The 22,679-nt window shown below is 48.0% G+C and overlaps 1 protein-coding gene across 1 annotated transcript in view; it reads right to left on the minus strand.

The window, feature by feature from the left end:
- ITIH5 (inter-alpha-trypsin inhibitor heavy chain 5) overlaps positions 1–22,679 on the minus strand; it is a 52,446-nt gene that overhangs the window by 2,890 nt on the left and 26,877 nt on the right. The window contains exons 8-13 of the mRNA XM_006264736.4: positions 10,322–10,493; positions 7,326–7,635; positions 6,082–6,635; positions 5,683–5,739; positions 3,998–4,114; positions 1,813–2,190 (exon numbers count right to left, since the gene is read on the minus strand). Coding sequence (XP_006264798.2) covers positions 1,813–2,190; positions 3,998–4,114; positions 5,683–5,739; positions 6,082–6,635; positions 7,326–7,635; positions 10,322–10,493 — 1,588 coding nt within the window. The remainder of the gene's footprint in view (positions 1–1,812; positions 2,191–3,997; positions 4,115–5,682; positions 5,740–6,081; positions 6,636–7,325; positions 7,636–10,321; positions 10,494–22,679) is intronic.

The following is a 22,679-nucleotide window of genomic DNA, read 5'->3' on the forward strand; positions in this document are numbered from 1 at the left end:
TGATGCTAGGAAGGATCTACATTCTCTTTTTCTTTTGCAAATCTCACAAACCTAGCAGTGGGGCTGGGGATGAGACAACGGGGACCACAATGCTGCTTCATTTCCAAACGCACAGGTCTCTGCCACTTGAGCGAAAGGAAAACTCCCCAAGCTGCTAGAACTAGTAAACCTCAGATTCCCATCTGTGGGCAAAGCTCTTGAAAGGCAATGCACATGGCTCTCAGAGAGCGCCAAGGATGCTCCCTGCAACCTGGGAGCCCTAGGTTTCCCTTTCTTGCTCTGGAAAAGCCTGCAGGTGTGAGCTGGAGTAGGCATCTTCATATCAGAGCCCAAAAAAGGGTCTTAGATGCCTGAAGTGGGACTTAAAATGCTCCCTAAATTCAAAGTTGCAAACCTGATTGCCTCTGGTGAGCTGCTGTCTGATCCCAGAGGTGCCTCAGTTTACAAGTTGTGGTGATCGTGCATGTCCGGAAGCATTTTGCAACCTTCCCAGGGCTGAGCGGCTCAGCCCTAAGCCTGCCTGGGATGCAGAAGCTAGGGGTTTTCCTCTGCCTATTCCTTCCCCGAGGGGCCCACTGCGGTACCTGCCCTCCGAGCACACCCAGTAGATCATCTCCCACACACAATGCACTGGTGGCTGCCACTTTCTTTTAAAATACCAGTTTTATACATACTCCTGCCACAGCTGAGCACCCTCCTCATCACTGTGGAGTCCTCCTTACATGTATCCTTTCTGGCCAAATGGATTTTAAGTCTTTAATTTTTTTTTCCTGCTCTGCAGAACAGCTTCAGCAGGAGAGATGAGAGAGCGCCTACCCGCCTGACAGTGAGGGCACTCTCCTGGGAGATGGGAGATATGAGATGAAGACCCTGCAGCAGAGGAAGGACTTAAAATTGGGTCACCCACAGTGTAAGTGACTGCTTGAACCACTGAGCTACTGTACAAGAGGAGGACATTGGTCTGCCCCCCTTGGGAAAGAAGGGAGAGAGGTGTTCTCCTTTGCAGGAGGCAGTTCAAACTGCAAATCTTGCATGGCAGGTGGCATCTCCCCATGGCCCTGAATTCAATGCCTATGTCTTAGAGGTGGCCGGGATTTAACCTCTATTTCTCCCCAGGTATCCAGCTTGTAGCCACATTGGTCTAGACCAGCAGTTCCCAAAGTCTGACAGATTGTACACCACCAATTTAAAACAATACAACCCCATGTACCACCAGCAAAGTTTCAGTTCAACTTTAAGTACCACCAGCAATTTTTTGGCATATAAAGTAATTATAATAACTCTGTTAGTGCGTACCACTAATAGGTTGTCCAAGTACTACTGGTGGTACCCGTACCACCAATTAGGAACCGCTGGTCTAGAGGCAAAAGCAATCAGGACTCATAGTAGAGGTGATATCTTTTATTAGACCAACTAGTTTTTTGCGAAACAATATTAAAATTTTATTTTTTTTTTATTTTATATTTTTGCAAAAATCTAGTTGGTCTAATAAAAGATACCACCTCTCCCATGAGTCCTAATTGCTATTTCTCCCCACAAACTAGACACAGAGATGCACCCTGGGTCCTAAATTCCACTTGTGAAGTCCACGTGCATTGAAATCCTCAACCCTGTGATAGCTATGGTCCTTTTTTGGGTCTAGCCCCTGGAGGAGTAGGAGTCGGTCTTCACTGGGCCTAAGAGGGAGTGCTAAACCCTTCAAGCTACCAGATCCTGCATCTTTCCCTCAGCCCCCTTTGAAATAGCTATGTCCCCCATATAAATAATGCATTTGCCGACAATGGACAGAGCCGGAGAGAGCATGTCACCCACCTAGCAGCCCGTGGGAATGGGTGGAGAGCCCTTTGCTGTTAGAAATGTAGAATCCCAGATGGTCCTTTTGATACGGGGCAGGATTCTTGTACTGATGAATCAGGACGATGAAGCTGATGGTGCCTCCTATCGTCACCGTGACGTTGGAATTGGCCGCGACGGACACTTCCAGGCCGCTGCTCCCCACAACGGCGCTCCGGTCGCATGGCAGGATGAGCCTTTCCCCATCATCCAGAATGACTTTGGTGGGTGTAATCTCTAGGTAGGATCTCTCTGGCTTATTGCTGAGGATAGTGATGGTGCTAAAGTAAGTCCGTTGTTTCTTGTGGCCGCTGGGAGGAGCCGGGGCTCCAATTAATTGCCCGTTCACAGTTACACCTTTAAGGAAATGAGAACCAGAAGTTTGAAACCAGAGCATATGAATAACTCCAGGCTGCTGCCCTGCTTCATATGTAATGTGAGCCTCATTTTTGAGTGGCCTCAAAACCATCTGGGGTCAGGCTGGATGATCTGTTCAGGTCCCTCCTGACCCTAGCTACTATGATACCTAGCTACTACGATCTCTCACGGGGCTACTTTATTCGGACTTAGATCACCAGCGCTAAAGTCATGAAGGCGGTCAGAGATTTGCATGCACCTCCAATACGCTCACCGATGGGTTTCAGAAACCACTCTCCTTCCACTGTGCCTCAGTGTTTGGACCGGAGAGGCCGACTCAGAGAGCGAGATTGCCTCTCTGCACAGAGCTCATTAAGACCATTCTTGGCCTAGCGTTTGCCGGCAAGAGCATCAGGTCTGGTCACCCTGGCTGCCTTTCCATTCAAAACTGGCCTCAAAACCAGAACTCATTTCCTATCAACCACCCAATGATAACAACAGAGGATCGTGACTACCCTGGGCTCCATCCAAACCCTCATCACAGAGTGAAAAACTGCCTATCCCATCATCGCAGTAGCAACTCTGGTCCTTTCTCCAAACAGGCCATTTCCTTTAACAAAGAGAACTGTGTTTTCCTTCCAAGTCACTCAATTTGATCCGCCAGAGCAGGCAAACAGCAGCAAAACACAGTCTGGGGGAAAGTAGTGGGCTTGTTGCCAGGAAGTTGATTTTATATTAAATAACAGGGGGGGAGGCAGACAGGGCTTGGAGCTGGGACCACTGCTACCAGCGTAACGCAGAACAGATCTCCAGCTCTTTCAGGATTTTTTTTCCCCGCCCCCAGACTTTTCTATATTTTTTGCATTCTTGCTCCGCAGTTTTCCTGCTTAGGAATAATCCTCTTACAAACCGCCCTGCTTCAGAATCCCAGATCAGATGAGAACCTGAGGCAGGCAGCGCCCATCCTGATCTCTCCAAAGCAGATGCCTAATCATTTTGGTTTTCACCTTGCTTGAGGCATTCCTAGTTGGAAGCGAAGCTGTTTGAGTGCAATTATTACTGATCCTCTGTTAAAATAAACTGCTCAATGCTTTGGAGTATTTTTTTCATTGCAGCTCGGGAGGGACTCCGCTGAAAGCTAAGTAAATAGTGTGCACTTGAATGCTAATAAGTGGAGCAGACTCTGATCCTTTGGATCTCAAGGGTTTCTTTCACTTGCAGCGATGGTTGCAACCCGTGGGCTGCAGAAGCTGAGTCAGTGCAATCCACTGAGGGTGCAAAGGAAGGACAAATCCCTTGCATAATCTCTAGTGGGCAGGGGCGCTGGCTCATACAAAGCATCACATGTTTGCAAGCTGAAAATGAAATGACCATTTGTTTAACGGCTTGAGGAGCAGTCAAGTGCAGCCTACACACTATACATGGTTTGACTGGTCAGTCCTTCAGATTCAGATCAAGCTGGATGTGGGGACTCTGTTTCCCTGGTCCTCACTTCTGTATTAAATACATGGGTAGCTGCAATCTGCTGCATCCTCCATCATGCAGGAAGTAGCTGCCTCTGTGGTTTCCTCCGCAGGGCAGTATTCGGACACAGTATTTAGGACCCTTGGGTTCCACAAGCAGCCACTGGGATGGCACATGCATGACACATGCCATCTGCAAAAGGGCAGTAAAGCCTCCTTCCTTTGCAGGCTCATTTTAGTCCAGCTCACCAGGCATCTCATTGCTAAACATCCTACCTACAGGACTCCTGCCTGCTGCTCAGCTTTCCTCAGGGTAGCAGCAGCAGGATTCCCTATTATCTTACCAGACTCTTTGTGGTCAGAGACCAGTCGGAGAATGTCCCCGGGTTGCCCATCGATATTGAAGCAGACAGCTAGCTTGCTGGAGGGGAAATCGATGACAAAGTGGGGGTCCCCGTCCACTGAGAAGACACAAAAGGGGGAAGAGGTGTGAGGGAAAGCTGCAAACAGAAGCATTCAAGTAGGGAATTTCACAAAACGCTTTGCAAAGAGCATCAGGACCACCGTCTCCCGCATCCACTGATACCTTAGGGCACCTGTACATAACACGTGTACGCCCCTTATATTTTAAGGGGTTGACATAGAAAGTATGTCTTTATTCTTGTTTCCACCAAAAACATTGAGTTTGGGGTGCAAAACAAAAGTGAAAAATTAAACATTTCAAATGGGAATCCAAATACTTCGACCTTGAAATGATCCTCCTCAAGGGAGCTGTAGTTTGCGTGCCTCCTGTTCTCATTTTATGTGCAGGCTGGACACCATAGCTGGTCTACATCTCCACCGTGCACTGAAATCTCCTCTGACTGAGAAGGCAATGAATAGTGACCGCTACAGCGTATGGAGGAAAGGTGTGGCTGGGCATCCTAGTGGGAAGCAGGGACCTGTGAGTATTTAACACACGGATTTGACTGTGAGGAGGGACCGAGGCAGCACCAAGGGACAAAAGCAGAATACACTTCTTTTGGTTTTCAGCTGAAAATCTTTCAATCTCTGAGCATTCCCGTTTTGCCTCTTTTTATGTAGAAAGCAGATGCTTTTTGCAAAAAACAAGTGTTTCGTTGAAAACCCAGTTTTCCATCCATAAGCAACCCAAGTGAAGATATTTCCACCAGCCCCATGTTTACCTTCAATATTTGGCACAGAGAACAATAATCAAGACTATAAAGCCCTCCTGTCCCTCCACGTTAATTTGATGCTTCAAGTAGATTTTCAGCTCAGTGGCTGACTCATCTGGGACCATTCAGCAGACAAGGGACAGTCGGAGATTGGCCTGAGCCATAAATGTCTGAGCCAGGTCTAATTTTCCTCAGTGCCTTGTTGAACTCAAATCCAGGTTCTTGGTTTGAACCAGTTGGTAAGTATTTAATGTACTAGAGGGATGTTGACTAGAGTGGGATGAAAATAAAAAGTTGCAAAAACTTAGAAAACAATATAAATGCAGAGGGCAAGAGTTATGGGGAGGCGTTTCTGAAACGTCAGCAGAATTGCTTGGAAAATCACTTTATTGCAACCGACTCTAAAATCGAGACAAATTTCTTATTGCTCCTTAAACAAACTGGCTTTCTTTAAACTGTTGTGGGGAGAAGGGCAGGGGCCAGATCAGCCTGGATAAGTCCTACATAAATACACTTCCCTTTAGCATCCACTCTTTGCCACTATGTATATTGGATTAGACGGACCCGTGGCCTGAAGCACAGCTCTTATACATTGTGACGATAAAAAGGTTCACGTAAGATAGCACTCTGCCATGCTTCCTCGCTGGCCCTCTCTCTAGCTCCGAGTACGTCCCTGTCCTCTTTCCTCTTTCTCTTCCTTCAAAGTGACCCTGTTTTAATGGGATAAATTGGACCCCAGCTGATTTGCTACAGGAGGCTACATGCCACAGGGATGCACAATGGAGGCTTCTGTGCCTCAGCTGTTTTTTATCTCCAGTTGCAAAAGTAGATGGGACTGGGAAACAGACACTCACCTGAAGTTTTGGAGATCCTGATTCTTTGTTTTTCTTGTTGCTTGGGCGCGCTGAGAGCTGGGGAGGAGAACGCAGCCAAAGTCACGTTAGAAACAGCAGAATAAGCAACACTGCAGCTCCGTTCCCAAAACACCAGTTGGAAAAATTGCCCACGGTCAAACGGCACATGCTCAAGGTCAAATGGCATGTGACATACCCAAGGTCAAACGGCATGTGACATGCCCAAGGTCAAACGGCACATCAGTAGCAAGCCTAGTGCCATAAAAAGTCACCCTCCCCCCACCACACACACACACTTTCATCACTAAGGTTTCCTCTATTCATGCAATCAATTCTGAGGAAGTGCCTATTTTTAAAGCGCGTTCCCCTCCAATGCTGTCAGCGTGATTTTTTTTGTACCTGGCAGGGCCTTGTGTCCTTGCAAACCCTGCAGTGTTTCCCCAATGCCCTCTGTAGGAGGATGGGCATAATCTCCCTCCGGTCCTTCCGACTGAAGCTCAAACTCCTTCATCTTCAAGCGAGTGAAAGGGGTGACGAAGTTGTAGGTCAGAGCCAATGACTTGGCCCTCTCCATCAAACGTTCCTTCTCTGCGCTGTCATCGCTCTTCAGCCAGGAGGTCAGCAGCTCCTTGATGGTGAGGTAGCTCCAGGCCCTTTCAACGTAATTCTGATCCCCTTTCCCATTATCCAGGCCAGGGATGCCCCTGATGTCGTTCCTACTCGGGATGTCTATGTTCACGTCAGTCTTCAGGAGGATGTACTTGTTGCTGTTGCTGGCCGTCACCTCCACGTGGAAGCGGTCTGAGGTGTGGTTGATGACTTTGCCAGCAATGACGATTTCGGACCCATTGAAGTAGTTGGGGAAGAAGTTCTGGGTGACCTGCTCCACGCTGTCCTTGGGGTAATCGACTCGAATGTCGGAGAGAAGAGGAGTCCCGACTTCGTCATAGAACCTGAAACAAAGTCACATTTCCCAGAAATTAGTGCTCTCAGCGAGGTACCCGCATACAAACCTGCCCGTTTTTACACACGTGCTGTCTTTGCACTTGAAGTGGGACCTTCCCCAAAGCTCATTTTAACAGGCAGATTTTCCAGATTGAAAATATTTGGGTCTAAACAAAATATCCCATGTTTTCCACAATTAGCAGATGCTTTTCAGGCCTGGGCGCCTTAACGTGGGAAACAAAATGAGTCACGCATCCTTCTTTCTGCACTTCTGCCTGAGACGCCCATCTCTCCAGCCCCACAGCTAGAGAGATGCAATATCTCAATACAAGTAATTTAAACAAAAGCATTGTTCTGAAGGGCACCCAGGTTGCACTGTAGTGTGATGCACCTTGTGAGAAGGCCTAAGGGTGCCCGCGGGGTCAGTCATCTGCATCCCGACCCCTGAGTCTTACCCGAACGGCTCTTTTTACCCACAGCCAAACCAGGAGTCCCAAGGCTTGGAGCTATTTGAGTTATGAACTGAGCTGGCCCCTCATTTTGCTTAACAGCCCCTATCATTATAACAAAAGGCCCCAACCCCAGATGCAACATCTGCAGCTGCAGCTGGTCTCAACTCTGGATCTATCAAGGTCTCTTCTTCCCCAAACCATGCCTGAAAGAGGTGATGCAGCCATGGCTGGGCCCCCAGAACCAACCCTTTCAGCTGGGCAGCAGCATCCTCATCTTCCTGGATGCGCCGCATCATGCCGCAGTTCTCCAGCGCCATCCTCTCCAGCAGCTTGTAGTCAACATCGTTGCCGATGCCGATGGTGAAGAGGCAGAACTTGTCGCGGATGGCTTCCTTGGTGTTGCTGAGGATCTTGGAGGACTGGGTCTCCCCCACTGTGGGCCTCCCATCCGTCAGGAAGATGATCAGGGAGACGCTTCTGGCATCAATGTCATTCTGAGCAATGTAATCATTCAGCAACTTCGAACCCGTCTGGAGAGCACCATTAATATCAGTACCTGAGGATGCATCAGAGACATTAGCTTATTCTCCTATCTAAATGCACTGCACATGGCTACTCAGAGAAATAAGGGGACTGTGTCTGTAAGTAGGTTCAGCTGCTACAGCCCCTCCTGGCAGATTTGGGGAATCGGGCAATGACTTCTGGTTCATTTTATGAAATGGTCATGTCACCGGACAAAAAAATTAAAGATGCTATTAGCCTCAATGACCAGGCTTTCCCTAGACGCTGCCTATGCTAAGGATGTGTGACCTGGGAGAACGGGATTTACGCACTTCGGAAGGGAAGAGGATAAGACGGGGGGGCAAAAAGTCTGCAAACAGAAGAACAAAAAAACCCAAAGGTAGCATTTGCCTTAAAAAATTCAGGGGGACTCCCAGGTGGAATCCTTTCCTAGTCCTTTTAAACTGGGGGGTGGGGGGAAACAAGAAGAAAGACATAGTTGTAGAAGTAAAAGGAAAAAACTCAATGATGGAGGTTGGAAGTGAGAGAGGAACAGTGTGGAAAAAGCCCTGGCCGTACCCTGTTACCTCTCCCTTTCAGCATCCACCCTCTGCCACTGTGACACAGGATACAGCAAATGGACCTATGGTCTGAACCAATAAGTAGCAGTTCTTGGGTTGGGTTTTGACCCAATAAATGGGTTTTGACCCAATAAATGGGTTCTGACCCAATAAATGGCATATTCTAATGACCCAATAAATGGCATATTCTCATGACCCAACAAATGGCATATTCTTATGATTTGGGAGAGGAACCATGCGTAGAAGGCGGTCACTTGGGAGTCCTTAAGGAATTCTGAACTAGGTCTTCACAATACTCAAGAACAATAAGGAAAATGATCCAGAGAAATGCATACAGGTGGTTAAACTGCATTACTTGGCTTTGTATATCTCTTGTGGCAGCTAAAGTAAAAAGCGACGGGTTTTGGAGCCTTTGCGCTATGTACTTGAACTATCACAAGTCCTTGGAGAAGTCAATGGGAACATCAAATGTCTTTTAGGTTGGAGCTCTGGAAAAGCGCATGCTTAAACAGCTGTGGTGAATGGTAGCAAAGGAGCACTGATCTCGGGGATGTCAGGCAGCTATACCTGAGGTCCCATTTCTGTGAAAGGTTAGACAGTAAATCTGTGTGTCACAAAAGCCAAGAGAAAAGAAGAGAGCACTGGAGCTTATTCAGAGTCAGGAAATTTAAGCGGACGGGTCTAGTGTATCAGGACCCAACATAACAGCCGGGTGAGCATCCAGCAGGGGAGCGTGCTATAACAGGAGGGTTGTCTCTGTTTCAGCAGATATGTCTACGATCATGTACAACATGTGTGAACTTAAAAAAAAAGAGATAAAGGGGGTGGAAAAGATAGGTAAAAGATAATGTGGCCTGAAAACCAAATTCCTCAATCTCTTTTTGCAAATTAGGAGCTGGGACTCTAAACCCAGAACCTCCTTATAACAGGTCAAATTGTGTCCCTAAAGCCAAACACTGGCAAATCTCTGGCATTCAAACACCACACTCAGATATTCAGATGCATTCCTAAAAGCAGGGAAAAAACAACCCTTGTAGCTTTGATACTGTCCTTTCCAGCAACGATCTAGCAAATGTGCAACTGAACCCTGAAGGCAATCCTCCCCCTCCCAAATTATTTTTCAGGCAAAGACTTGTCTGCTTTAGTGTGTGAGTGGATGGGTGCATGTCCTCACACCCACATCCCAAGGAGGAGATGCCCCCACCTCTCACCCCCACCAATATCTGCTTCCACCCAAGAAGCCAAACAAAGCAGTGCCCTCCCAGAACGAGGCAATCAGTACACTGGTCTTTGTTGAGCTCCAGAGTTCAATGTGCAGTTAATCATTTCCTCTCTTTTTGGCTTGTTATTAATTAAACCTATTCAACAGAAGATCAGCTGGCACGTTGAATGGTGTTCTTATGGCTTTGTTCAATTGGTCCTAGTCCCACCTTTGGTAACTGTTTAGCAGGGTGGGTCTCTCACCCTCTTCCTAGACTCTTGTTCACAATACAAACAGTGCAGCTGACCATCCTGTTTGCTCATTTTCCAACCCTCAATAAGAATGAGCGGACATTGTTTAAGGGGAAGAGAAGCACAGAAAACCCTTGCAAACCTTTAGCTAACTCAAATCTCAAACGTCTTTGTAAGAATTTGGGGCGGGACTTGTACAGCAGATTTGACCGGGGATCTGAGTGTTTCATGGGGAGTTTGGTTACCCAAGAAGACTATTAGATTGTCAGGGTTCCCGAAGTTGTGCACGACAACTTGCTAGAGAGATCACGACACTCGCCACCTCCCCTTCCATCCCAATCACAGGAGCAATTTCCCCCAGCAGCAGCCACTGCAATCATGAGAATAAATGACAAGAGGAAAGTCTTATATGTATTTTAGCTGTCTCTTAATGCTGTCAAGCAGCCGGATCCAACAGCTGCCACCATATGAGCACACTTTGGGAGTGATTAGCTGGGAAGGTTATGAGAGCCGAGTGGCACTTTCCAATACGTTCAGTGTTGGCCATATCTGCTCCCTTGGACGTCAAGAACTTCAGTGGCAACAGGCCTAGGCCAACGTTATCCACACTTTGAAAATAACACTGGGCAGACTGGTGAGATCTTTGTTCTGGAAGGTATCATTAACTGCATAAAAGAAAACAATCCCATTTATATCTCCATCTCTTACCTCCGGTAGGTGACATGTTATGAATGTACTTCTTGGCATCTCTTATATTGTTTGGAGTGACCGGCACCAGACGATCCTGCTGCCAGACCTTAATTCGGTTGGAAAACCCAATAATATTGAAGTGGTCCTCAGGCCGAAGGTCCTGAAGGATGGTGAAGAGGGCATCTTTGGTCTGGAAGAAAAATGAAGAACAAGTCCAACTGTTACTGCTTTAATGACTGTAAGCCCGGCTCTTTTGGACGGTGATTATATTGCTTTAGTGCCTTGAGGGGAAGCTCTGCTGTGTTCAGCACTGCACAAAAGACAGATCTTGCCCCAAAGAGCCTGCAAAAGAAGGGTAGGATAAGAGACAATATTTGGATAAACTCACTAACAGGGGAGCACATGGGAAGCATGGTGAGTGGTGGACTAGGAGAACATCATAGAAACCGACTGGCCATTTAAATAAATTTGGGCACCTAAGTGTGATTCTCTTCCACCTCCTTCAAGTCTCTGAAGATCCATTAATGCCTCTACTTCTGTAATGCACCATTGCCTGGCTTTTGAGACTGAGTCACAAAAAAAGCTGCATGGAGGAGGATCTAGCCACCTTTTGCATTAACTGGCTTTCAGGGACTCAGGGTGCCGTAGTGTTGCACTTAGGTGTACAATTCCACTTACATGCTGAATAGATTGAATAGAGTCTGGCCCACACAGCCTAGTCATTACCAAGGCTCTTGTAGGCACTGATGTCTGTAGGTGGATTTTAAAGCTAGATTAAGAAGAGGATAAAGTAATGGATTTGCAGAGATACTTGCAGGGAACACTTTAGGGGACAGCATGGGAGAATACATGTAGGTGTCTATCTCAAGCACTGACAGCTAGGTAATCACCACTCATGGAAATAACTCTACGCTGGGGGTTCCTATGCAAAGAAAACTGGGAGAGAGATTCAAAAGCCCCACCAAATTTGGCCGCTATATCCCTCTTGATTCCGCACTGAAGCCAATGATGTACAGCAATTGCAAACAACTTGACCCATTGCAGCAGGATCTCTCATCATCCCTCCAGCTGATGAGATGGGAGTGGTCCAGTGGGATCATTTCCAGTGACTGCAATGGACTTTGAATCAGGCCTCAAGTGTGTTTAGTTCCTCCCTAGTGATTGTTATCCAATTTGTAAACACTTGCCAAATGTTATTCTGATTTCTCCCTCTGTGTCCAATCTGGCCACAATTTAAGATTTAATCCAGTGCAACATTTCTGCAGACAGCTTTCCAAGAATGGTTCAGAGAAGAGAACGCTAATCTGGGACTGTGATAAAGGGTGGTCCCATCTCTCTTGGCAGGGAGCAGAGAGTCCAACAGTGGGTCAAGCCCTAGGCTTCAGAACGGATAAGCTCCAAGAGTTTAAAGACTTTCCAAACTCTTGAGGCCATCTTTTTCCTGCAGCAGACATTTCCTGTTTCTTAGGAGTTCTGTTGGAAGGGGAAGTGTGGCACTTAGTACAAGAGCGAAGGATCTCAGAGGCACTTATTCCTGGCTTTTCCGAACTTTTGAGTGCAACCTTACCAATTGTTTTTCAAGTGATTTTTGTTGTGTGATGCGCACGTGCGCGCACACCAGTGTGCATGTATGTGTATGGGTTTAGTTGGGTCCCAGAATGAGCAAAAGTTAGGAGCATGAGACCCAATTTGGACCAAACTTATTTATTCCTCCCTAGGTTTGACCTTAGCTTATACACGTGCTAAGGGCCTGACCCTACACAGCACTGAGGACTCTTGACTCCCCACTGAAACTCATGGGAGTCAAAGGTACTTTGCCAGACAGGAAAAGGACCTGTCCGTGACAGGACCAGGTTGGAATGAATTTCCCTGCTTGTCCTCTATTTGCATCACCTTTGAGACAAGGCTGCTTAATCGTGGCTGTTGCAAGGGGGAAGCACCTCTCTGCAAAGATGTGCTTGTGTCCTTGTAACCAACCCAGCGTGCAATGCAACCAGGACTCCTCAGCCCCACACGGCCCATTGGAGACAGCAGCGTAGGGAGCTCACTGAGTGCCTGGGGCAGGGGGGAGGTGGCAAGGGTATGCTGACCACAGTAGAGGCAGGAGCACCTTTCTGCATACCCCACTAACCTCCCCTCCAAATACACTGGTGTGGCCTGCACTGCCCCACTCCGCTGCACTGACAGAGGCAATGCAGGGTTTCCTTCTGCCACTGCAAAGGCTGGGGTGGGGGTAAGGGGCAGGAGGGAAGTGCCAGTCTGTTTGCTCCACTCACCTCCTTGCCCCTCCCAAGACACATTGATTGCCACGGCACTGCCCTGCCTGGCTTCTTTACCTGGGCAGGGGCAGTTCAGGGCTTCCCCCACAGCAGCAGACTCCGGCAAGGGCACCTGGCAGGGAGGGGAGCGGGGTACAACCCTTGCTCTGGCCTAGTTACACTAGTGATGGGACAGCCATGATTTCATAGACATTAGGGCTGGAAAGGACCTCACCTCCAAGGGGCAGGAAGTCAACTGGGGTCAGATCACCCCAGCAAGATAAGCATCCAAACGTTTCTTGAAGGTATCTAAGATAGGTGCTTGCACCACTTCTGGCAGGGAGTCTATTCCAGACTCCGGAGATTCAGACTATAATGACGTTTTTCCTAATGTCCAGTCTAAAATGGTCTTCCAGCAGTTTGTGACTATTAGACCTTGTCTTCCCTTGGGGTGCCCTGGTGAAGACTCATTCTCCCAGTCTTTGGAAGGGCTCAGGCTTCCTCTGCAAAGGGCTGGGAATGAGGCAAGGCATTGAAAGGAAGCTTGTTAACGCGACTGTATGGCTGATGTCCCCTGGCATCTGAAACATGTTGCCCCGAGCAGAGCGTGCTGAATGGGCTGCTTTGGAAACAGCCTCTGAACCTTTCCTTGCACTGACCAGCGATGGGAGCAAGGAGGGAGCGTGCATGGGGTTGGCTCTGCAGCAGAGTATCTGGCAGGTACTTTGCTTAGAGTCTACGGACTGGTTTCTTGATTCTGGCCATGTAAGGCCACAGCTAGGATTTATCTTTTGTCCGGATAGTCACAGCTGCTGCCAGGAGATTCCAGATTTCCTTTACACCTATTCGTGTCCCAGCACTTCAGATGCTGCCAGGGCCCTGAATGAGTCATGCCACTGCAACTTGCTACACAAAGCTTTCTCATGGCTTAGTAGGGAAGTTAACTCTTGGATGATTGGCATTTTCCAGACTGCTAGCTTAAAGGGCTGCATGAAATGACAGCGGAGTTGCCCTGGGATTTATGCCGCCATTAGCATTTCTCCGGAAGCCCCATTCAGGATCGCAGTGCTGTCGTGCCAGGTGCTCGCACACTGGGAGCAAAGCTGCCTGGAGACGTGCCTGGATGCACCAGGCGGAGACGACGGGGAACGTGCCGAAGGAAGTCGCAATAAAAACAGAATTTGGCAGAAAGCGCTTTTCCTCACTCTGCGGGGAGGAGTGACGTGTCAGTCTCACCGCAGAGAAACGGGCTTTAAAAGAGGCTAAGTTGGCAGGTCGGAGGTGTCCTCGTTCCAAAGCTAGCACAGGAGAAAATGAGCCAGCAGGCGCCCGGGGATGCGCAACAGATTCAATTTTGTTCTGGCGCGTTTGCAGCCCCCCGCGACTCAAAAACAGTGGGCGGCTGTGACAGCTGCCAACTTGGCTGACACCGCAGGGCAGAGCTGAAGGCATCAGTCTCTCTATGTTGGGCTGAAGAGCGGGGCTCTGCAGGTGGGATCTGGAGCAGATGTCCACTGGGGGCCTGACACCAGCTGCGTGAACACACAGCCCAGTGGTTTACGCTTGCTCCAGGCTGCTTTCTGCAGGCCAAAGCTGGCGGGAGCCCGTGGCACACCCAGCAGTGCTACTGCTCATAATAGACTGCACCTTTCAGTCAAGGCTCTCTAAATGCTTAAAAATCATGAATCAGCCAGGTGCAGCATCTCCATCAAATTGAGGTCCAGGGGGTAAACTGAGGCACAATGCAGTGAACTAACAGTTTAAGTGTTCACACAGGGAGCCACCGGCAGAGCTAGAGAGTGAACTCAAGACTCCCGAAGGTCTAATCTCATCTTTTTTTCTGGAGTACAAGCCACGGTGTCCCACTGTTGAACCCCCAGCGACTACCCCTCCTTCCCAAACCTGCACGCAAGGGCGGGTGCTTTGCAGGCAGTGGTCAATGCAGCACACGGTGCCCATGCCGCCTGTCCTTTCTTTTCCTGCCAGTGACGCAGGAAAGCCCAGAGGAGCCAGGAAGAAGGCAAATAACCAGAGAGAAAACTTCTCATGCAAGACGCTGACACGGGCATTCCCAGCTGCCGAGGTGACGGCGTCAGGCCAGCTGGGGACCTTCCTGAAACGGGAGGGTCACCCCAGTGACATTTGCACCACAATCTCGCAGTTGTTGTATGGAATGGGCCAAGGGTAAAGCGAGGACGTCAGGCATGAAATGAAAGTCAAGCAGTTCAGAGGAGACAATGCTGGGCTGTTAGGCTTCCCTAGCACTGCCAGACAGTGAAGCCCCTATTAAGTGATAGCAGAGCATCAATTGCTTCATTACGATACACTTTCCAATCCCACATGCTTACGGTTTCCATGCCCTAGCTACTGCCTTGGTTAACCCTGCCTGACATGCATATGCCTGACACTGATCCCATTAGAGGTCCTGGAAGCCTTTCCAGAGACTTGCACTGACATCAGACCAGCGTCTGCGTCACTGCAATGCCATATGTAAACACTTGAAACCCTTCTTGGCAATTATTCCCAGAGGCAGAGGAAATTCTCCCAGGATTCAGGCCTCACTGAGCTCATTCCTCAATACCCTTGTGACACCCTAAAATTATACTGCGGGGGCATGCCCTTGATATAGGCATCTCATCCAGAGCAGCCTTCACAAGCCCAGCGCAGGGCTTGAACTTACATCTCCGGGACAGTAGCAAGACACCCTAGCCATTCTGTACTTTGTCCTCTGGAGACCTAGTAACTGCCCACAAATTTCTGCCCAAGAGCAGAGATTTTACATGGGGGACACAACTAGAAGCCAGGGGAGGACATTAAGAAAGGGAAAATCTTGGCTGAATATCAGGAAAAAAATCTCAACTTACCTGTGTTAAGGCAATGGGAGGAAACAATTCTGCCTTGTCTGTCTGCCAAAGGTGCTTCTACACCCCATGGCTCTGCCTCACAGCCTTTGCCATCTTCATTTGCACACACTCCAGGGATGCAGAGAAGTATTATTGGCTCTTTTTTCAATGGGGAGCCAAGACCTACAGGCTAACATCAATGGGAAGTAGGCACCACCATATCTCTGACAACCTGGTTTTATGTAACATGGTTTTGGGGCGTCTATGGAAGAGCAGAGGCCAGAGAAGTAAGCGAGCATCTCTGAGCACTGGACCATCCACAGCTGTAACCCACCTGAGTAAAGTGCAAGAAATATAGGGCTAAGGGCAACGCTAAGGACAGGGAAATGAATTGGGTGACCAACTTTGCCCATAATAACTGTCTCCCCCACGTGCATAAGAAATAGGAAATACTTTCACAACAGCCAGAGCCTCAAAGTTAACAAACAATGATCGCACATCTACCACTGTTTGATCAGCTGCATCTACTGCCTGTATTCCAGCAGAGCTCAGGAAATGCCAAAAGAAAGGTCGCAAGTGCAATGACTATAGTTACTACAGTAGAGCCACTGCAGAGATTGGGAGCCCACTGCGGTAGGAACTGCAGCAGGAGATCCACACGGCATGCGATCCAAGCCAACAAGAGAAGCAGAGGATTATTATCAGCCCCGTTTTATAGTAGGGAAAGCGAGGTACTCAAGAGATCCTATGATTTGGCCAATGACATCACATAAAGCTGAGATCTGGACTCATATCTAGTGAGTCCCAATGCAGTGCCACAGCTTCAGCATTCCTCTGCCCCCTTCTCCATGCACGGTGCAACACAGACCACACACTAAGCATAATGTGGACCAAAAGTTTTAAACTTCAGCTGTTCCTCTCATCCTTTTACCTCCTCCCTTCATTTACTCCATGCCTGCTAATGCGGGAACTAGGGCAATCTACTCTTTCTGTTCTTTGAAGTCAGCATCAGGCAGCTCACTGCCATCCACCCTCTCTTTCAACGCATCTTTGTGTTTTCCTCCGAGCAGATGCTCAGCACACAAGCAAGCGCAACTCCTGAATGACTCCAGACAACGGGAGTTTTGCTTTTCACTGACACTGCCAGCAAGTGAGTAGAATTTGGATATAGCTGCTCCTGACAACACCGACCAGCCTCCTACAGATCAATGGGTTGCCTGGTCTTGCTCTCCTATACTTTGCTAGTAAAGTGGGCAGCATGGACTCACTACCAGACCCTGAAAAAGACCGTCCTGCCTCAGTTTCCCAGTCTGAAAAGCTGAGGAGGGAAGAAAAAATGGTCTAGTGGAGCACAGACGGCTGTTCAGGACTCCCAGTCTATTCCACCTTTGGCCAGAGACTTACCATGCGACTTTGGTTAAGTCAGACCCAAATGCTCATATGGACTTGAATCCTCTAATAGGAGTTAGATGCCCCAACTCCTGTTGAAGTGTAGAGGATGCTTTGGGGTGCCCCCTGCCACTTCTCTCAAGCACACGAGAGACAGATCTTGAGAGTGGCAATGGGGAAGATGCTCCAAGGTGTCTTCACTGCCTTGGTTCCCAGTTCGGTGCATGCAGTTGGGAACAGTGCATGGGGCTGAGCTCCCAGCAGCTGTCTCGACTGCTGTGGAAGCAGAGTAAAGGCACCCTGAGTTTCTGTGCCCTTTAGTTTCCCACCTCTACAATGGCGATAATACCACTCAGGTGGTGGAGGCTGGGATAAGTAGGTTAAATACTGTGATAGACATCACAGTCCAAGGATTCGGAGAGCTACCATAGGCATAATGCACAGCTACCAATCTCACAGAGCTGTTGAGAGACTGAATTAACACCAGTAAAGGGTTTTACATAGGCAAACTCTGTATAAAAATGAAGCGTAAGGTTGTAAACTACATATCAATCCTTTTTGTTTTTGCGAGTTTAAGTGAAGAGAACAGGTGTTAAGTGAGTTTAAGGGCTTCAGTGTGGTGTTGCAGTATGTCTACAGGGACACAGAGTGGTGAATGAAGCACTGAATTGTTCTCCCGGCTTCATTCTTTGTGAATGGGATCACTTCGCTGAACAGACAAGTCTTCCACTGAAACTCCAACCAGCATCTGGACAAGCAGTTTCCATGGAGTGAATCATGAAAAGGTCAATGCCGAGACAGAAGTTACCCTCTGCCCTCCATGCACTGCCTCATGTCTCTCTCTCCCCTGTCCCACCACTTGAAAACTATCCCGAGCATTTGCTCCTTGTCCCCAAGTTACAGATCAGCTGCTCGGATAGCATTGAGGGGATTCCAGCACTGCAGCAGATGTGGATGACGGTGATTTCAACAGCGATTAGTCACTCTTCTAGTGGAGGCCAGGGCGGTTATGCTTTTTACATCAATTATCCTACGTTCCTTTTCACACGATGTGGGGGGAGAGGAAGCAACTTTTTTTTTTTTTCTCGTGTTATTTTGCTGAATGTCCATCAGCCTGGTGGTCGCTGCAGTTATGGGCAAGTTTGGAGAGCCCCCTGTTTGTTCATGTAACCCACCGTTCAGCATGTATCTAACTATCACGCCCCCTTTGTGCCCAGCTGCCAAGAGCATTGGCGCATCACTGATCCCTCGAAAAAGCCCTGGCAGCTGGAGTCAAAAACAGCAGCTCATGCTTTTAGCTGTGGTATTCTCCATCTCATTTCCCCCAGGGTTAGCCCAGATTGTGGCTACTGTCCAAACCAAGTAATGACTATAGATGACTGTAATGGTCCACGGGGGTCCATGAGAAGGTAGCAACAGTCATTTTTATCTGGATTACAGCCACATCTATTGAAATCAGGTCTTCTTTGTGGTGGCACTATACCTGAGGCAACCTGGGCCACAAAGAGCTTCCGATCTAAACCAGTGATTCTCAATCAGGGTGTCGTGGCACCCTGGGGTGCCTTGAGAGCCTTTCAAGGGTGCCATGAGCTGCCACACAATGTTAGGACTGTTGGTGTGCAAACACAATTCACTAGTTAAACCCAGAGATTTCAAATAGTGTTCAAAAAACCATTCTGCTTGGTTGTGGGCTTTCTGAGTTCTTCGCAGCAGATAAAAATGTGCTTTTATTTTTCCATAGGCAAAAATGAATGAAAAGTAAGAGTTGGCATTGTCTGAGAGGGGCTTTGAGTCTGGCAAGGGATGCCTTGAGGCTATTAGGGGGTGTCTCGAGTCTAACAAGGTTGAGAGCCACCGATCTAAACAGATGAGACAAACAGCGTGAGGGGAAACAGAAGTACAGAAAAGATAAGAGACAGGACTAAGGTCACCTAGACGATCATGTCAGAGCCATAAACAGAACCCAGGTCAAACCTAGTCCTGTGCTTTAACCACTGGAAACACTGCCCCCACAGAAGAAGGACTATAAAACAGACTGTACATGGGTAGACCTGTAAAGTCACAGGCTCCGAAGGCAAGAATGGACCACTATAATCCTGTAGATCGGAGTGGCCAATTTACATGCCACTCTGCATATGGCATGTGACAGATTGAGGAGGGGACAGGCAGCGCAGCAGCATTTAGGGCAAGAAACAGAAAGCAAAGCAGCAGGTTGAGCACAGGAAGGGATCAGAGTAGCACTCAGGGGCTGCATCTGTGCATGTGCTTAACTGCAGAATAGATTAATTAACTGCAGAGTAGATTAATTAGCTGCAAAATAAAGCATCGTCTACATGTGCAACAGTATTGGGACGCGATAAACTGATTTATGCTGCAGTAAAATAGTACTGTTGGGGACAGAACTATCTTACACCGGGGTAATGTACTGAGATTAAACGCACATGTAGACACTGACTGCAGGTGTAAAGTGCACCCAGTTAGCCCAGCCTGAGGCCAGACTCCTGCCTGCTACCTAGCCACATGGCTCTGCACTTGCAGCACCCTCATGCCCCAGCCAGCCCCTCCTCTGCCACCATCCGCCATGGGGATGATCCCAGTGCCCAGTGCCCCCTGCCAGCTCAGGTCAAACTGCTGCTGTTCTGAGTGCACATGTAGTTACTGCACCTAGGAGTACTTTACTCTGGCTCAAACTGCTCCAGAGTTTATTGCTTCAAATTAACTGCATGTGTCAATGCACCCACGGAGGATGCAGGCCTAATCTGTGGCACACCTGCCATAAAGGTTGGCCCCCACTACTGTAGATGGAAGCCACAGAATAGATGAAACCAGATAAACGCCTGACTTTTGAACACCATCTAAATTTCTTTTAAAGACTCCAAGTGACAGCAAGTCTACTTTCTCCATATAGGAAAAATGCCTTGTGTTTAATCACCCTCACTGCTAGGAAATGGCAACTTATTTCAAAGTTGAATTTATCTAATTTCACCTTTCAGCCGCTGGCTCTTGTCTGCCTTTGACTATAACACTGAAGGTCACTCCAGATATCTTTTCTCCACTTTCCTTCATAGGGAAATCAAGTCACTTCTCAACCTCCTCTTTGATCGGAGTGAGATCTTTACCGCACACCAAAAGGCTTTTTTTCCGACCTTTTCCTGGATTGTTTTTGTGACCTCCTTTATGCTCTTGCCAGGATTTCCTCGTCCTCCCTGAAGTGCAGACACCAGAACTGGACACAGTAGGGCAGCAGCTCTTGGAGTCTCTGATCTCCCTCTCTGCCCCACAGACCATGTGTGGTTTTCATTGAAGAGCTTGTCAATGCACTAAATAGCAGTGATGTCGCACACAGATGTTTATGAATGTGTTGTTGAAATGGCATATGGCATCTTGGTGCCAGCCACAGAGAAGCAGTGTTTTAGGCGGATGTGAATGAAAAGCCAAAGGCAGCCTCAGAAAACAATGACTTTTTTCAGTTATTCCAGCACACTTGCTTTTTCTCTTGACTTAGAACAAGCTAAAACTGCTCCATGTCTTCTACCTACCATTGTCTGCTCCAGCAGCACAAGTGCTCCCTGGCTATAAATATTCATACGTGCATACAGAAGCAGGGCTGGAAGGGCCCTCGGGAGGTCACATCTCATCCAACCCCCTGCTCTAGGCAGGTCATCCCTGAATAAGCCGTTCCAGTCCGTGTTAGTCTAGCCCAGTGGTTCTCAGCAGGGTGCCTTAGCACCCAGGGGTACTACATGATCCTTTTGAGGGTGCTGGGTGCTATGGTGCTCTTCCCTGCCCAGCCCTTATGCAAGGAAGTAAGCACAGGCTCCTCTGTTTGACTTGTGTGAGCTAAATGCATGCTCCTGGCCTCTCTTCCCTGCATGGGGAGCCATGGGCAGGCTCATCAGTGCCAGACTCCATGATCCTCCCTGCCCCGATGATCTCTGAGGAAGTGCTCCTTCCTCCTGCTCCCCCTCACCCCTGCACCAGGAGTTACGTGTTGCAGTAACTAAATCAGTTATTGAAGCGGGGTGATGCTCAATTCACAGGAGTTACGGATGGGTGGCAGGAGCCTAAACAAATTGAGAACCACTGATCTACATAACCTCTTCTTAAAAACTTACAAGCCTTCTCTGTGTTTTTGGGCAGTTTGTTCCACCCTCACAGTGAGAAAGATGTTCCTAATATCCAACCTTGTTGCCATTTTTAGACCATTGTTCCTCAGACTATTCTCTGTGGTCATAGGGGACAGGACATCTCCATATAACCAGCCTTAAAACTCAGCTTCCACTTCTTTTCTCTTGGCCAGGTCGCTAGGGTTGCACTTGAAGACATGTCCATTGCCAAACTAAATCCAATACAGAATATTTACATAGCTTGTAGATAGCCCTTTTCATCCATAGATCTCAAAGTGCTTGACACCGTTGGGCAACGGCATTAGCAACTTTTACAGAAGGGCAAACTGAGGGCTAGAGAGGTGAAGGGACATGACCAAACTCACCCGACGGGCCAGTGGCAGAGCGGATAATAGAGCTCAGGCTGCTTGTAGTGCTGTAGTGGCTAGATTACATCATCTTCCACCCCAGAGGTGGCTGCATGTGGGTGGGGAATGAATGATTCCTCTACGGTTCACGTGGCATCAGAGCCGAGAAGCCTTGAACATGTCCAAAGACCCAGGCACAGGAGTAGACTCTGTTTGCACAGAGGTCGTTGTCACTTAAGTAAGTTATGTGCTAATGCCATGTCATGATGTACCAACTAAAGGGCAGTTTCGAAACCCATTTAGTCAAGGGGAAAGACTCCCATCGACTTCACTGGACTTTCGGTCAGAGTCCAGTAGGTCTTCAGCTTCAAAGCCTGCACCACCTCTGCTTCCAGCTCAAAGAGTTCATTCTGATCTACAAAGCCCTCCATGATCTGGACTTTGTAGGAGAGGTAGTACCTCTCCTAACACCTGAAATCAGCTGGAATACTTCTGCCAAACATCCTGAGAGTTGAACTTCAGGGGGCTTCAAGCTCTGAAATTTGCTTCTATTCCTTGTGGGACCCAACATGTTGACTACAGGGTTTGTGGAGGACACATGAACCCATGTCTGCATCATGTGAAGAGCCTGCCTGAAGCAGGTGCTGCCAGCCACTGTCAGAAACAGGATACCTGACCAGATAGACCTCTCATCCAGTATAACAGTTCTTATGCTTCCTATGAATCGCGTGTGATTTCATCTAATGGGATGTTTGAAGCAATGCAAATGTTTGATGAGATGAGTGGGGAGGGGTATGAAGCATCTGCAGCGACATATTCTTTGTCGGGCATATTTTATAAACTGATTCTACATTCACATCCAGATTGGTGCATGAACGTGTTTGATAAAGCCCAAATTTAAACAGAGAATCTCACAGTCACCACATGCATGGTAGCTTTGGAAACCACTGAAAGCTGCAGTTAGTACTTTTTTTTAGAGGTTGCCTGGCAGTTTAAGGTAATTCTCCTGGGCAGAAATTGCTTTTCAAATTAGTCAACAGGCCAACTAGCAAGAGAGATCATTCATTTTGGGCATTTGGGGTTGGGAAAGTGTCAGGCTTAGTGGTGGTCATCATCATAGACTGGTTGTATAGAGGATCCATACCATCGATATTCCCCCACAGAAATCACTTAGAAATCAAGAGAGACATGTATACACAGGGAAATGTATATACTGGGTACTCAGATCTTTTTAGGACTCAAAACAATGATAAAAGTAAATCTGTCCAACAGAGACACAATTAAATATTAAACAAATTTATCACAATCCCAGTCCCTTTAAACCACTATCTCATTCACAGTTAAAGCAGCTTCCTTAAAAGTTTAGTCAATTAAGCTGAATTTAAGCCCTAACTAAACTAAAACCATCTGCC

The sequence above is a fragment of the Alligator mississippiensis genome, chromosome 4 (genome assembly GCF_030867095.1).
Source record: "Alligator mississippiensis isolate rAllMis1 chromosome 4, rAllMis1, whole genome shotgun sequence".
In the NCBI taxonomy this organism is placed as follows: domain Eukaryota; kingdom Metazoa; phylum Chordata; order Crocodylia; family Alligatoridae; genus Alligator; species Alligator mississippiensis.